Source organism: Cololabis saira, chromosome 21 (assembly GCF_033807715.1).
Source record: "Cololabis saira isolate AMF1-May2022 chromosome 21, fColSai1.1, whole genome shotgun sequence".
NCBI lineage: Eukaryota > Metazoa > Chordata > Actinopteri > Beloniformes > Belonidae > Cololabis > Cololabis saira.
The window spans coordinates 10,307,743-10,322,626 of NC_084607.1; the positions used below are offsets into that span (position 1 = coordinate 10,307,743).

Below are 14,884 nucleotides of genomic sequence, written 5' to 3' on the forward strand. Positions count from 1 at the left end.
AAAAACTCTTTCCGTCAGCAACGTTTTCAGCTTTGAATGCCTCACAAATGCAGGATAATGTGAAACTGGTTGGACATAAGGATGGAGAAACTGGATGATTACACTCTGATGGGGCTTTGTGATGTCACAGAACCTTAAAAATCTGAATACATCACTGAATGACATATTTTCAAACTAAAATGGCCCAAAACAGTGACGAAGTCGTGTTATTGCAAAGTTTTGGATTCAGTCTCACCGCTGAGAGCTGTTATATGTCATTAATGATGAAGAACAAATCTTTTGTGCTTAAATTAATTTATTTTCAATGTGCAAACACACACGCGCACACACGCGCACACACACACACACACACACACACAAACACACACATACATACATACATACACACTCCTCAACTATTTACAAAAACATCACACACTTATAAAACAATGCACCATCTCAAACACACAATGATAAATATATTTTTATAGAATCTTTAAAAGTCATGTATACAAGTGAAAATGGCACATCTGAGAAAGACGCTTCATCACAAGATTTCCATCATGTTTCCTATTTCTCAGGCACATTTTGCAAGTTCAGCTGCAAAAAAAGCTGAGCATTGGACCGGACAACCAAAATCCCTTTACAAAAAAACAACAAAAAACAGTCTGAACCAGGGATCCAGCCCCTTTAGTCGTCCAAAATGTGTTTGTTTAAGAAATAATCACCCTTATGTAATATAGATTCAGAAAGCCAACATTCACGTCACCATTGATTTCAGGAAACCGTCAGTAAACTTAACACACATTTTAGTGCAATTATCAAATAAAGACTCTTTTCTAAAAGACTACAAAATAATTTCTTTAAAAGGTGAGATAAAATGAAGTAAAATAAAAACATCAAAATTCTAACATGAACTTAAAAACCTGTATTGACTAATTTAAGGGGCAACAGCGACATCTACTGATTGAGTTTGTTAAACGCAGACACGAGTTACACAACTTTTCATTAAAAAAAACAACATTTCTAGTAACATGAATAAATCTCTTTGGTAACAATTTTGCTAAGAGCATGCCCTTTATGATCCGTCATTAATCCCAGAAAGTAAAGTTTGTTTCTACATAGCCCAGTCCTGCTCGGAAATGTGCCTCAGAGTCTGTGACGCCTCTCTTTCGTTTCTTCCTGGATTTTCCTGCGTCATTTTGCCGTCTCGTCTCCTGGCAGGAAGTAGGGGTTCTCGTGGCCCTGGACCAGATATGAGTAACGGGACGTATTTTTACCTTTGAAGGTCTTCATTCCGTCGGGGTTGAGATCATACGATCCCGACTGAAACGTCAGTAGAGAGGGAGTTAGTTTCTTTAAGAAGAAGTGGTGGCAGACAATCACACACGAAACGCACAAAAAGCCAAACACACAAACAGGCAGCCCCACGCACCAATGTACTCATGACTACCCGCACACAACAATCAGGTTCTTGATTTGAATTATCATCACAACATTTAACATGAACATAAAAGACACAGGTTTTCACGCCAATCTCATGATATTTCTCCCCGAAAGCTTCCCGTCACCTCCAAACACCCTCACTGCTGTTCTTAGTGACTACACCATCTGCAGGGGGGCATGACGCAAAACCAGAATCTAAAAGCAAAGCTGTGCCTTACCTTTTTCCATCCTTTGTGCTTCAGCTGAGCCCCCTAAAGCAACACACTGTGAGTCAGGCAAAGCAGGGAGGAGGGGGAGGGGGCTAATTCTGGCACGGCATTTCATTTCTGGATGCTTGGGTTAAACAGTACAGTCGTGTCAGGTTTTTTTTACATCTAATGTGTCTCTGCAGTGGAGGAAGCTTTTACTCTCAGAGAGCTGAGAGTTTTGACTTTGCAAGTTAAAAACCTCTTTTTATTTTACATTTGTCAGAGAAGCAGATCCTACCTGTAAACTGTAATCAAAGCACTCAGGACCTGATTAAAAAGATGTTATTGTCGCTTTATGGTCTAATTGAACCCGATTTTGACCTTTCCTAAGATGTTTTTTACCTGCAAAGCTTTTAAGTTTATTGTGCGGGGTAAGTAAGCGACTGCGGTGATGATGAGGCAACACTGAACAGACTAAAGGTGATTAGTGGGTAATCAATAACGTGAGGATCAGCTGTAAGTAACTGAGACAACAGCAGAGCGCGAGGACCCACCAAGCCGTTGCCTTGATGCTTCTTATCCACCAGCGTGTTGTTGCTGCCCCCCTCTGTCATCTCCATGGAAGGAGCGGGATCCCAGGTGGAGGTGGCGCGAGGGATGGGGGTGATGGCGGCGGGCCAGGGCTGGTCGGAGGCGGCTTCAGGGTAAGGGACGCTGCTCTGGGTGTCCTTGCTCGCAGGGCATCCCCTCCTGACAAAAGAGACAGCAGAGAATCTGAGATGTGCACAACAATGTAAAAAACTGAAACATTTTTTTTATCCAGGTATTAAAAATTTCTGGTAAAAAAAAAACAAAACAAAACAAAGGTTATGAGAAGCTTTCACATATTAAAGCTTCAACTTTTTTAGTTAATGGATCCAAAGTAACACTTTCTCAGAAAAACCTTAAGGACAAACTTGAGCAGACGGCGCTGTAGAGACGTTTTTGATGCTTGGAGGTGGAAATGCAACTACAATCTGGATGAAATTTACCAAAAATGTGATTTGCAGACACGTGTGTCACATGTACTCGCTGCAACATTTGTCATCACCTCACTTTAATATGAACAAGATCAAAACAGAAAGGAAAGTTGCTATTCTTCTCCTGACACTTGACTCTTGTTTTGTGTCTTTTTTATCTGTAACTCACCTAAACCACATTTACTTGGGTACATTGGATGCAAGTGCTCTGAAATCATTTCATTATCTGCGGTACAGTAAAGTATGTGAGTGATAAAAAGGAACAGAATGAAAGGAATTCAGCAGCGGGGCTGCTAAAGTTAGCATTGGTGACGTTCAATTCTCTCACCAGCAGAAGTAAACCAGCAAAGCCACAACAAAGAGGAGTAGAAGTGCTCCCAGGACGCAGGAGATGATCACCACTGCCAGCAGGGCCGCTGTAAAGACACGGTTGAAGGCATTTTTAGAGTTTTATATGAACGTTTACAGCTGCACAGTAAAACCATGTTTTCCATCCTGGTGGATCTGACTAAGCAAGCTTTAAGATATCTGAAAAGAAATCTCAGCAATAAAAAAGGGAGAGAATTATTCTATGAACACAACCCAGAATAAAATTAAAATTCAGTGTTGTATCAACTCCACAAGCCTGTTAGTCTGGGCCGTAAGCGTTAAGCTGTGTGTTACTCTAGTGATCAGCGGGGGACCACATTTTAGTCCAGAAATCCTGAGTCTGGTGGCTGTAGCAGCCAAGCTTCATATGTTTATGTCACGCTACACAAAAAAGAAAGAAATACTCAATAAATCTCAACTCAAAAAGCAATCAATCACACTCATTAATCACACCAAAAGAGCATTGACTGTTGGCATTTAACCAGACTGCCAACATCTAACCCCCGCAACACAGATGTGTACGCAGGAAAACACACGTAGATGATGAACTGACAGGAGACATAACCCATAATATGACACGGTAGCAGGTAAAGAGTTTTCCTGTCCGTTTTCATCATCAGCAGGGCCACCGCAAGGGGTGTGCGAACCGTGCGACCGCACGGGGCCTCGCGCCCCAAGGGGACTATGGGCCTTTTTTTTTCTTCGTTTTTTCCCTTATAAATATCAACAGTCACGTTCCATTACAGACCTAAATGTGTACTATACTGTGCATATCAATAAATATATGTGCAATGATGCGCGTGTCTGTTGTTCCATACAACTGCTTCAGACCAAGCGCAGACACAAGCTGCTCTGATCCAGACGGGTGGAGTGTGGAACAAACTGTCACACAATGTCGAGAGAACGAGACAGAATCAGGACATTTCCATCAGGGGATGAAAAAAGAAAAAAACTAAAGAAAATGGAAGAGTTTAATGCCTCTCTGAAAGGCTCGTTTGATAAATTTGTTACAAAAATCACCGATCCGACCGGGTCTCAAGCAGCCGTGGGGCCCCGCGTCGAGGCAAGAGATGATGATGAGGCAGGGGAAGGTATCCAGTATTTTGCTAATTGGAGAGTTAAAATTGCGCATTTAGAAACCCGATCCGACCCAAAAAAAAACAAAATTTTGCGCGTGTGAGCGTAGCGAGCGCGCGAGGGCCCCCCCCCCCGCCATTTCGCACAGGGCCTTGCAAATCTCCCAGACGGCTCTGATCATCAGTATTTGATTCTGACTTGAACACAACAAGTAATTTACAGGAAATGTCGAAAACGCAGCGTTGATCGCTTGTTATGTTGAAAATGTGTGTCTTATTAACAGTTTCTGGAAGTTCGTGTAGAGGTGCCAGAGATTAAATTAGATGACTGAAAATCAGTATAATATGGCCACTTTATTGGCGTTTGATGATGAATGTAACATCAGTGGAACAACTGAGGTCCTTTTGATCGCTTAGATTATGTGGTTCAGCCTTCGCGTTCATTTGCAGACAAATTGGTCCTGATCCTTCTGGACAGTCGTGTGACGCATGAAGGGATGGATTTTAAAATCAGGTTTGAACAGATGTAGTTATGATCAGATCATCCAGGCTAGAGTAGCTTTCATGTCAGTATGTTATCTCCCAATTCTTTAACAGTGAAGACACTCACAGTCGTTGCAGTTGAAGCCAGCGTACCCAAACGGACATCTGAAAAAAAACAAGAGTCATGTTTAAATCAGCATTTTATTCCGGCTTCACACTGAATCCACACTACCATGCATCATGCACCAGCACCACTCACAAAGATGTGTCTACTCACTGTTGGCACGAGTCTCCCACTGCCCTCTGGCCGCTTGGACAGGCTACAAAAACAAACACAACATAACGTTTCCTTCAAAGGGATTCAAATGAGAACATAACCAGTTACAGTTTCAGTCCACTTCTCTTGGTGACATGCAATAAAAACAGCATCACATTGTGTCTCTTCCTGTAAAAAAACTATTAAAAAAAAAAGATTGTGTGTTTCTTGCGAAGGTAACGGTGTGCAACATTTGCCTACAAGTTATTCCTAAACAGTGGGTCCTGCAGCTGATCTCTGTAGTCACGCAGAGACAAAGTTGTCGTTCCTCCACCTGTTGCCAGGGTAACATCCCAGTTAAAAAGAAGTAGATGAGAGAGATAAATGAAGATGGGGTCAAAGGTCTGCATACAGAAAAGGCCACAGCTCTTGACCTTGTCTATGAGTCTCACTCCCTGTTGTTTCCTGTTTTCATTCCCACACTCGAGCATTTCTGCCAGGATAAGAAGGTTTTTGTTGTGGGAAAGTTTAATTAAAGCTTTTTCTCAGAAGCTGCGGGTCCACACATTAAGATTTAACAGTGTATCACGCCATGGGAGCAGAGGATTGTACAGGTTAAAAAATCTGAACCCAAATGGCAAAACACCCGCTTTTTAGTACAGACCTGACAAAAGTACTGAGTCCGGAGAAAATGTTTACCTTTGCAGGTGATGTTTGAGTACACGATGGAGACATAGCCGTCTTTACAGGAGCAAACAGCCCGGCCGGTTGTATTCGCACACATCGTGGTGGAGACATCACAAGGTAATGGCTGCTGCTCACACAGGTTTGTACCTGAGACACAAAGTTCAAGAGCAAAAAAAGTCAAACAACCGTTTCGGGGTTCAGCCGCTGACTTGGACCATGCGGTCCGTCCTTACTTGTGAATGTTGAACTCTCAAGAACCCCCGTCGAGGTTTCTATAGCCTTTCCAATGAGCTTCTCTACGGCCTCTTGGGTTGTCTCTGTGTTTTCAAAGATATTATTCACAGTTGCTATCACGCTTCCAGGTCTGCAGAATTAGAGAGGAGACCATCAGAGCTCAGATACATTCGTAACAGAGTCTTTGTGCAGCAGCAAAAAGAACAAATACTCACTGAAGTTGAACAACCTCAGATCTGATGTACCCCGGCTCGTTCTTGAGGACCTCTCTGAGCTGCAAAACAGAGTGAATGTGATTTAAATAGCAACACAGCATCTACCAGAGCTGCTCAATATGACCTCACAACTTACCTCTGCAGAGATCATCGCTGCTGTAGTCTGAAATATGTCTGAGGACCTGTTGCTCATTTGATCATCAAATCCTCGGGAGGTGATATGAAGCGTGCCTGGAAACACTTGGGCTGAGGGAGGAACACCAGAGGAGAACGCCAGGTAACGAGCTCAGCATCAGTAACATCTCTGTCCCAAAATGCAAGTTTTAAATAATCTTTTTAAGTTGTTTTTTTTTGTTCTCACCAGGTATACAATTTCCATTCTGCATGTAGCTGCCAGCGAGACACTGACAGATGCTGTCGAGACAGACGCTTTCCAGAGGACATGGGACGGCAGGACAAACTGATGGAAGAAAAACAGAGTAAAAAATGACTGATTAAACAACTGCTACCTCATTGTTGTCTCACATATTTTACAAACATCACATGACCTTGTATGAATTAATCCAGAATATCTTCTATCGTTTTGTTCTTTTGTAACATGTTGTCTGTCAACAGCCAACTTAAAGTCTTTTATTTGCTGTTTTCCCTAAAGGCAGCACATTAGCCTTTCATGATAAAATATCAGTTTCCATTTTATTTGACAAATCATTTGCTTACTTTTAGGAAGCATTGTCTAGCTGCTGCTGTTTTAAGTCACTGCTATTAACAAAAACTGGCCAAAGTAACTTTAGACCCCCATCTCTGTTTTCTCTGGCAACAACCTAGTATCACATCAACAACAATGCATTTAGCTCATATATATAGACCGACAGTTAGTTCGGTTCATGTTCACACGTTCATTGCTCCGTACAGACGAAGTCATCATGGCGGTTAACTTTAACATTCATATGGATGTTGACAGAGTTAGGCTTAAGTTAGCTTTTCATTCTCTTTTAGAATCGATGGGCATCTTGCGAGGAGTAAACGAACCAATGCACTGTTTTAATCATTCCCCCGATCCCGTCCTTGCCTACAGTTTAGAAACTCATCATTTGTTAGTCGCGCCTGTAAATTTCCTTCTCTCTGACCACTATTTAATGAGATTTGAATTGAACATTTTCAACATTATAGTGCACAATTAAAAGGTATTATATTAGAGGATGACACAGTAGCTAAATTTAGGCAGGCCATCACTTCTCATCTTCTTACAATTGAACATACAGTAGTAAAAACATTTAGGACTATGATGTAAATTATATCTCTTCAGATATTGATTTCCTTGTCAGTAACGCTGCAGAATAGCTGCACTCAGCTTTAGATGGTGTTCCTCCTTTAAAAAAGAGGGTCTCTCCCCTTAGGTGCTTAACTCCCTTTTATAATTTGCATGTTCACATGCTGAAACAAAGAATGTGTTAAATGGAAAGGAATTGGTACTCTCATAAGTCTGTAGATTTTCATTGTGTGTGGAATGATAATCTAATAGTATATAAAAGATAGAATAGCTTATTATTCATCGTTGATAGAGGATAATAAAAATAACCCCTGTTTTCTGTTCAGTGCTGTAGCCAAGCTGACAAAGAGTCACAACTCTGTTGAGCTTCTTTAGCAGTAAAATCATCACAATCAGAGAAGAAATCAACCAGAAGAATCCAGGAATGGCTGTAGGCATTTCTTCAGCTCCAGTGACTTCCCCTGCTCCTGGTAATGGTTAGGGACTCTAGACTGCTTCGTTCCTGTAGACCTCCCTGAGCTGACCCCCAGTCATGAATAAAGCTAATTCATCCATGTGTCTGACCCCATCCAAACTCAACTACTCAAAATAGTTTTCTCTGTTATTGGTACGACAACACTGGACCAGTTCAACCTCTGAAAATCAGGATATGTGCTGCAGGTTTTTAAAGTCACAGTAATTAAACCTGTACTTGAGAAACCCTCTCTTGACCCAGACATTCTAGTAAGTTAAAAGACTAACCAACCATCTGCTTATATCTAAAACTCTGGAAAAGGTAGTTTTAAGGCAGTTTTGTGACGACCTGTATAGAAATGATCTATTTGAAGTTTATCAGTCAGGGTTCAGAATGCATCATAGCACAGAAACAGCACTGGTTTGAGTCAGGAATGACCTTCTTATGGCCCCTGATAAGGGTTTACTGTCCACAGTGGTTCTACTGGACCTCAGTGCTCCTTTTGATACTGTAGCATTTATCTACACAGGTTAGAGCATGTTGTTGGGATTAAAGGGACAGCTGTAGGCTGGTTTAAATCATACCTATCTGACAGATTCCAGTTTGTTCACGTTAATGAGGCTTCATGATTTAGCTTCGCTCCATTGGTTCCCCATAAAATTTACAATCCAATTCACAATTCTATATAAAGTATAAAATCGACTTGGACCTGGCTCTGCATTATTTGCCAGACCTAATAGTACCTTATATTCCTAATAGAGCGCTCCATTCTCAGAGTGCAGGTTTACTCGTAGTTCCTACAGTTTCCAAATGTAGATTTAGAGGACGGGCCTTCTGCTAACAGGAACCGTTACTAGTTACTAGTTTAGTAAAGTTAGTTAGTGTAAACTGTAGTGTGTTAGGGCCAGTAGTCATGGCTGCAGCTACAGGACTTCCTCCTAGATATGCTGCTATAGACCTACGCTGCAGGGGACACCAACACGATCCACTGAGCAGCGTCCCTCACCCTTTTTCTCTTGTCCTCTTTCCTCTTCCTTTTTCTTTCTTTAGTGCAATCAATTCAGTAATTTGAGGTATCTGATAAACATAATTGCATTGATCCTATAGTTTGTTGTGCTGGTCTGTCCACTATTTTTCTCTCCTGTATGTTTGCAGGCCAGAGCTTCCAGAGCTGCATGCTGCCCTGCAGTCCCGCCCTCTGACCATCCCAGTATTTACCTCCACCTGTTTATATTGTCTGCTCTGTGGTACACCAACTAACCATGTATTCGTCATGTGTAAAAAATAACTCTTAGTTCTCAAGCTAATAGATAATGACTGATAATATATTTCCTCTTATTAACCATTGACAATATATCTGCGCCTCTCCTCTCTATTCTTCATCATCCCTTTTCCTGATCTGTCCAGCTAGCCTTCGGCAGGATGGTCCTCCCTTATTATCCAGGTTCTGCTCAAGGTTTCTTCCCTCTTATAGGAGAGCTTTTTCTTACCACTGTTTGGCTGAAGGTTTTCTCCCACTATGGGGGAATTTTACCTGTCATTATTTTTTTTAATAATAGCTCAGGGGTCATACCCTGGGTCCTTTGAAAGCCCTTTATGACAATTTGTGTTGTTATAAACAATATATAAATACAATTTAATTTAAGTAAATTGAAAATCAACTACCACTTGGCCAAAGAGGTTGCTAAAAGAGTCGTGTCCATCAATAAAATCTTCTATTGTATTCAATTGATGAATAAACCCAAACCTCTATTGGGACAATCACGGAAGAAGGACAATCTACAAACCCATGACTGGACTCTGTGTAGTTGATGCTGCTGTGGATGACTTGCTAATACTCTCTGTTGGTTGCAGCGTGGTGACGGTCCCGGTGGGCAACTGGGTTGTGACGGAGGTCAGGGTAATGCTGGGTGAGGTGGTTGTCGATTCAGCTGTAGCTGTTGCTTCTGCAGCATGAGCACAAACATTGACAAGAAGCTAAATTATTTTAAGAACAATGAGACAACACAGCAAATATAAAGGTAAATGTTTCTACATAAAATCAGTACGTATCAGACTGTCAGTGTTACCTCCTGAGGTTACTGTAGAGAGACTAGGGGTGGCAACATTTCCAGTGGAGGTGGAGGGTGTGGTTCTACCCCCAGAGGAACTTGCTGACAAGGTGGCGGTGGGTGAAGAGGTTTGGGGTTCAGCTGACGGCACTGTGTCTTGAGTGATGGTGGAAGCAGAAGGTGTGGTGGCCAACGCAGGAGTCTCTGCAGATGTGTTACCAGAGTTTGTTGTTCCAGGTGTAGTTAGTACAGTGGAACTTCCTGTGGTTGTTGAACTTGTATGAGCTGTTTCGCTGCTGATTTGAGTGGTTGAAGGAGTTGTGGTTGGTATAATGGTATTTGTAGCCACAGTAAATGTAGTTGTGTTGTGGTTTGTCGATGTGACTGGCACATTTGTAGTCATGATGTCTGTAGATGAGATTGGTGAACTTGAACTCATGTCGCTGTTAGCCGATGTGATAGGCGAGTTTGAAGTCACATCACTATTTGTTGTCATGATTGGTGAGACTGACGTCGTGTCGCTATTTGCAGATGTGATTGGTGAGCCTGACGTCATGTCGCTATTTGCAGATGTGAATGGTGAGTCTGAAGTCATGTCGCTATTTGTAGATGTGATTGGTGAGTCTGAAGTCATGTCACTGTTCGCCGATGTAATTGGTGAGTTTGAAGTCATGTCGCTATTTGCAGATGTGATTGGTGAGTCTGAAGTCATGTCGCTGTTCGCCGATGTCATTGGAGAGTTTGAAGGCAAGTCGCTGTTCGCCGATGTGATTGGTGAGTCTGAAGTCATGTCGCTGTTCGCCGATGTCATTGGAGAGTTGGAAGTCATGTCGCTGTTTTCTGATGTGATTGGTGAGCCTGATGTCATGTCACTGTTTGCCGATGTGATTGCCGAGTATGAAGGCATGTCGCTGTTCGCCGATGTCATTGGCAAATTTGAAGTCATGTTGCTGTTTTCTGATGTGATTGGTGAGCCTGAAGTCACGTCGCTGTTCGCCGATGTCATTGGTGAGCCTGATGTCATGTCGCTGTTCGCCGATGTGATTGCCGAGTATGAAGGCATGTTGCTGTTCGCCGATGTCATTGGCAAGTTTGAAGTCCTGTCACTGTTTGCCGATGTGATTGGTGAGTTTGAAGTCATGTTGCTGTTTTCTGATGTGATTGGTGAGCCTGAAGTCATGTCACTGTTCGCCGATGTGATTGGTGAGTTTGAAGTCATGTCGCTGTTCGCCGATGTCATTGGCAAGTTTGAAGTCATGTCGCCGTTTGCCGATGTCATTGGCAAGTTTGAAGTAATGTCGCTGTTTTCTGATGTGATTGGTGAGCCTGAAGTCATGTTGCTGTTTACCGATGTGATTGCTGAGCCTGAAGTCATGTCACTGTTTGTTGTCATGATTGGTGAGCCTGAGGTCATGTCGCTGTTCGCCGATGTGATTGGTGAGCCTGAAGTCATGTCGCTGTTCGCCGATGTCATTGGCAAGTTTGAAGTCATGTCGCTGTTGGCCGATGTCATTGGCAAGTTTGATGTCATGTTGCTGTTTTCTGATGTGATTGGTGAGCCTGAAGTCATGTTGCTGTTTACCGATGTGATTGGTGAGCCTGAAGTAATGTCGCTGTTTGTTGTCATGATTGGTGAGCCTGACGTCATGTCGCTGTTCGCCGATGTCATTGGAAAGTTTGAAGTCATGTTGCTGTTCGCCGATGTCATTGGCAAGTTTGAAGTCATGTCACTGTTCGCCGATGTCATTGGCAAGTTTGAAGTCATGTTGCTGTTTTCTGATGTGATTGGTGAGCCTGAAGTCATGTTGCTGTTCGCCGATGTGATTGGTGAGCCTGAAGTCATGTCGCTGTTCGCCGATGTAATTGCCGAGTATGAAGGCATGTCACTGTTCGCCGATGTCATTGGCAAGTTTGAAGTCATGTCGCTGTTCGCCAATGTAATTGCTGAGTATGAAGTCATGTCACTGTTCGCCGATGTCATTGGCAAATTTGAAGTCATGTCGCTGTTCACTGATGTCATTGGCGAGTTTGAAGTCATGTTGCTGTTCGCCGATGTGATTGGTGAGCCTGAAGTCATGTCGCTGTTCGCCGATGTAATTGCAGAGTATGAAGGCATGTCACTGTTCGCCGATGTCATTGGCAAGTTTGAAGTCATGTTGCTGTTCGCCGATGTCATTGGCAAATTTGAAGTCATGTCGCTGTTCACTGATGTCATTGGCAAATTTGAAGTCATGTCACCGTTCGCCGATGTCATTGGCAAGTTTGAAGTCATGTTGCTGTTTTCTGATGTGATTGGTGAGCCTGAAGTCATATCACTGTTTGTTGTCATGATTGGTGAGCCTGAAGTCATGTCACTGTTCGCCGATGTCATTGGCAAATTTGAAGTCATGTCGCTGTTCCCCGATGTCATTGGCGAGTTTGAAGTCATGTTGCTGTTCGCCGATGTGATTGGTGAGCCTGAAGTCATGTCGCTGTTCGCCGATGTAATTGCCGAGTATGAAGGCATGTCACTGTTCGCCGATGTCATTGGCAAGTTTGAAGTCATGTTGCTGTCCGCGGAAGTTATTGGTGAGTTTGAAGTCATGTCGCTGTTCGCCGATGCCATTGGCAAATTTGAAGTCATGTCGCTGTTCACTGATGTCATTGGCAAATTTGAAGTCATGTCACCGTTCGCCGATGTCATTGGCAAGTTTGAAGTCATGTTGCTGTTTTCTGATGTGATTGGTGAGCCTGAAGTCATATCACTGTTTGTTGTCATGATTGGTGAGCCTGAAGTCATGTCACCGTTCGCCGATGACATTGGCAAGTTTGAAGTCATGTTGCTGTTTTCTGATGTGATTGGTGAGCCTGAAGTCATATCACTGTTTGTTGTCATGATTGGTGAGCCTGAAGTCATGTTGCTGTTCGCCGATGTGATTGGTAAGCCTGACGTCATGTCGCTGTTCGCCGATGTGATTGCCGAGTTTGAAGTCATGTCGCTGTTCGCCGACGTGATTGGTGAGTTTGAAGTCATGTTGCTATTTGTTGTCATGATAGGTGAGCCTGAAGTCATGTCACTGTTTGTGGATTCCATTGGTGAAGTTGAATCTACACTGGTGCCTGAGGATGTGACTGGTGAGCTTGAAGTCATGACTTCTGTCGATGTGATTGATGAGCTTGAACTTATGACATTGTTTGTGGATGTGGTTGTTCCAGTGTCTGAAACTGAAGGAGAGTCAGTGTGGCGGCTGTTGACTGTGTCTGCAGTAGTGCTGGATGCTGTGCTAGTCACTATAAGTAAAGTGGCTGCTGTCATAGTTGTGGATTCGCTTGTTGCATGCTCTGTAATAGTTTCTTCAGTCCCTGGTAAATTGCCAGATGTTTGGTTGCTGTTTAAATTTGAGCTCGTTGAACTGTGAGTAGAATTCATAGGGGTTATTTGCCCATCAGTAGTGATGTTAGATGTGTAAGGCATCGTTGTTGGCATTCCTGCAAATGGAACAAGCGTACATAAATTAATAACCTTCTTTCCTTTGGACACAACATTTTTCAAGTGTTAAGGATGCAAACTCTGCATTATAAGACAAAGAAAATTAAGATTAGTATAGTATAGTATAGTATAGTATAGTATAGTATAGTATAGTATAGTATAGTATAGTATAGCACATTTATAACAAACTCAGTTGAAAAAGTGCTGTAAAGGCTAAAGCACATTAAAAATCCTCAAATGAACAATAAAAATACAAAACTATAGTTACATGAAATGATAAAAGCATAACTAAAGTTATAGAATTTTTTTTCCAAGATTTTGTGGCCCGTTCGTTATGGTTTTGATAGTTCCTGTTTTATTTTGAAGCCCGTGTCTTTGTGTTTGAGTTCTGGTTTGACTTTCCTGTTTCCCATCTGCCCTGATCGTCTGCACCTGTGTCTCGTTAACCCTCCTGTATATCTGGTCTTGTCTTTCCCTTGCTCCCTGCTAGTCCGTACTGTTTCCTCCCTCCGTGTTTTCCATGTCAGGTTTTTTTGTAGTTTTTGATTCATGTTCACGTTCTGGTTTTTGGTATCCTGCTCAGCAGCGCTTTTGTTGTGTTTAATGTAATAAATCCATGTTTTTGGAACTCCTGCCTCCTAGTCTCCTGCATCTGGGTTCTACTCAACCATTTCCTAACAGAATGGACCAGCCATCATGGACCCAGCAGGAGAGACTTTCGATTTGAGGGAGTTCTTCTACCCTGACAGAGTGGAGTTCTTTCACCACGAGGTAAAAAGGACAGGGACCTGTTGGCAGGAGCGGGAATCACCCTTCTGGGGGACACGCCTGGCTCGAGGCAGGCCCAGGTGTTTTCAGCCTCAGGGGAAACGACAGCCCCAGCCTGTCCCTGTGCCTGAGGTGGTGCCGGACGCACTTCAGCCGGCACCTCGGCCCCTGCCAAGGATCCTGTTTCCCCCTCAGCCAGCCCCTCGGATCCCGTCGTCCCCTCGGATCCCGCCTGCCCCGAAGCCGGCCCCTCGGATCCCGCCTGCCCCGAAGCCGGCCCCTCGGATCCCGCCTGCCCCGAAGCCGGCCCCTCGGATCCCGCCTGCCCCGAAGCCGGCCCCTCGGATCCCGCCTGCCCCGAAGCCGGCCCCTCGGATCCCGCCTGCCCCGAAGCCGGCCCCTCGGATCCGGTCTTCCCCTCAGCCGGCCCCTCGGATCCCGTCTTCCCCTCAGCCGGCCCCTCGGATCCCGTCTGCCCAGTCCCGATAGTGGCCCTCTGACCCGTCTCGCCGGTCTGCCCGGCCCCGAGGACGGCCCCCTGAACTGTCTCGCCGGTCTGCCCAGCCTAGTGCCCAGGCCCCCTGAGCTCTGACTGTGTGTTGGCCTGGGCCCTCCTCCGGACCTCCTCCGTTCTTTATGTTCTGGTTTTTGGTATCCTGCTCAGCAGCGATTTTGTTTTAACATAATAAATCACTGTTTTTGGAACTCCTGATCTCCTGCATCTGGGTCCTACTCAACCATTTTCCAACACCCTTAGGGGGCTTTATTGAAAGAAAGTGGACAGGAAACGGGTACAGAGAAAGGGGAAGACAGCACAGGGGTGATATGATCACACCGTTTCTTCCCTGTCAGAAGGTTAGCAGCTACATTCTGGACAGCTTGTTAATGGCGCAGCAGTAACTGATCAATCCCAAAGTAGA

The 14,884-nt window shown here is 43.8% G+C and overlaps 1 protein-coding gene across 2 annotated transcripts in view; it reads right to left on the bottom strand.

Moving 5' to 3' along the window:
• Positions 1-345: 345 nt before the first annotated feature.
• Positions 346-14,884, bottom strand: part of si:ch211-198m17.1 (uncharacterized) — a 38,355-nt gene continuing 23,816 nt past the window's right edge. Inside the window, exons 2-14 of one of the 2 annotated variants that reach the window (XM_061712172.1) lie at positions 9,746-13,195; positions 9,464-9,622; positions 6,314-6,412; positions 6,089-6,198; positions 5,953-6,011; positions 5,737-5,867; positions 5,516-5,650; positions 4,838-4,880; positions 4,688-4,725; positions 2,961-3,048; positions 2,168-2,363; positions 1,644-1,676; positions 346-1,305 (exon numbers count right to left, since the gene is read on the bottom strand). In XM_061712172.1, coding sequence (XP_061568156.1) covers positions 1,177-1,305; positions 1,644-1,676; positions 2,168-2,363; positions 2,961-3,048; positions 4,688-4,725; positions 4,838-4,880; positions 5,516-5,650; positions 5,737-5,867; positions 5,953-6,011; positions 6,089-6,198; positions 6,314-6,412; positions 9,464-9,622; positions 9,746-13,195 — 4,670 coding nt within the window. In that variant the 3' untranslated portion in view covers positions 346-1,176. The remainder of the gene's footprint in view (positions 1,306-1,643; positions 1,677-2,167; positions 2,364-2,960; positions 3,049-4,687; positions 4,726-4,837; positions 4,881-5,515; positions 5,651-5,736; positions 5,868-5,952; positions 6,012-6,088; positions 6,199-6,313; positions 6,413-9,463; positions 9,623-9,745; positions 13,196-14,884) is intronic. The other variant, XM_061712173.1, reaches the window with a different exon arrangement.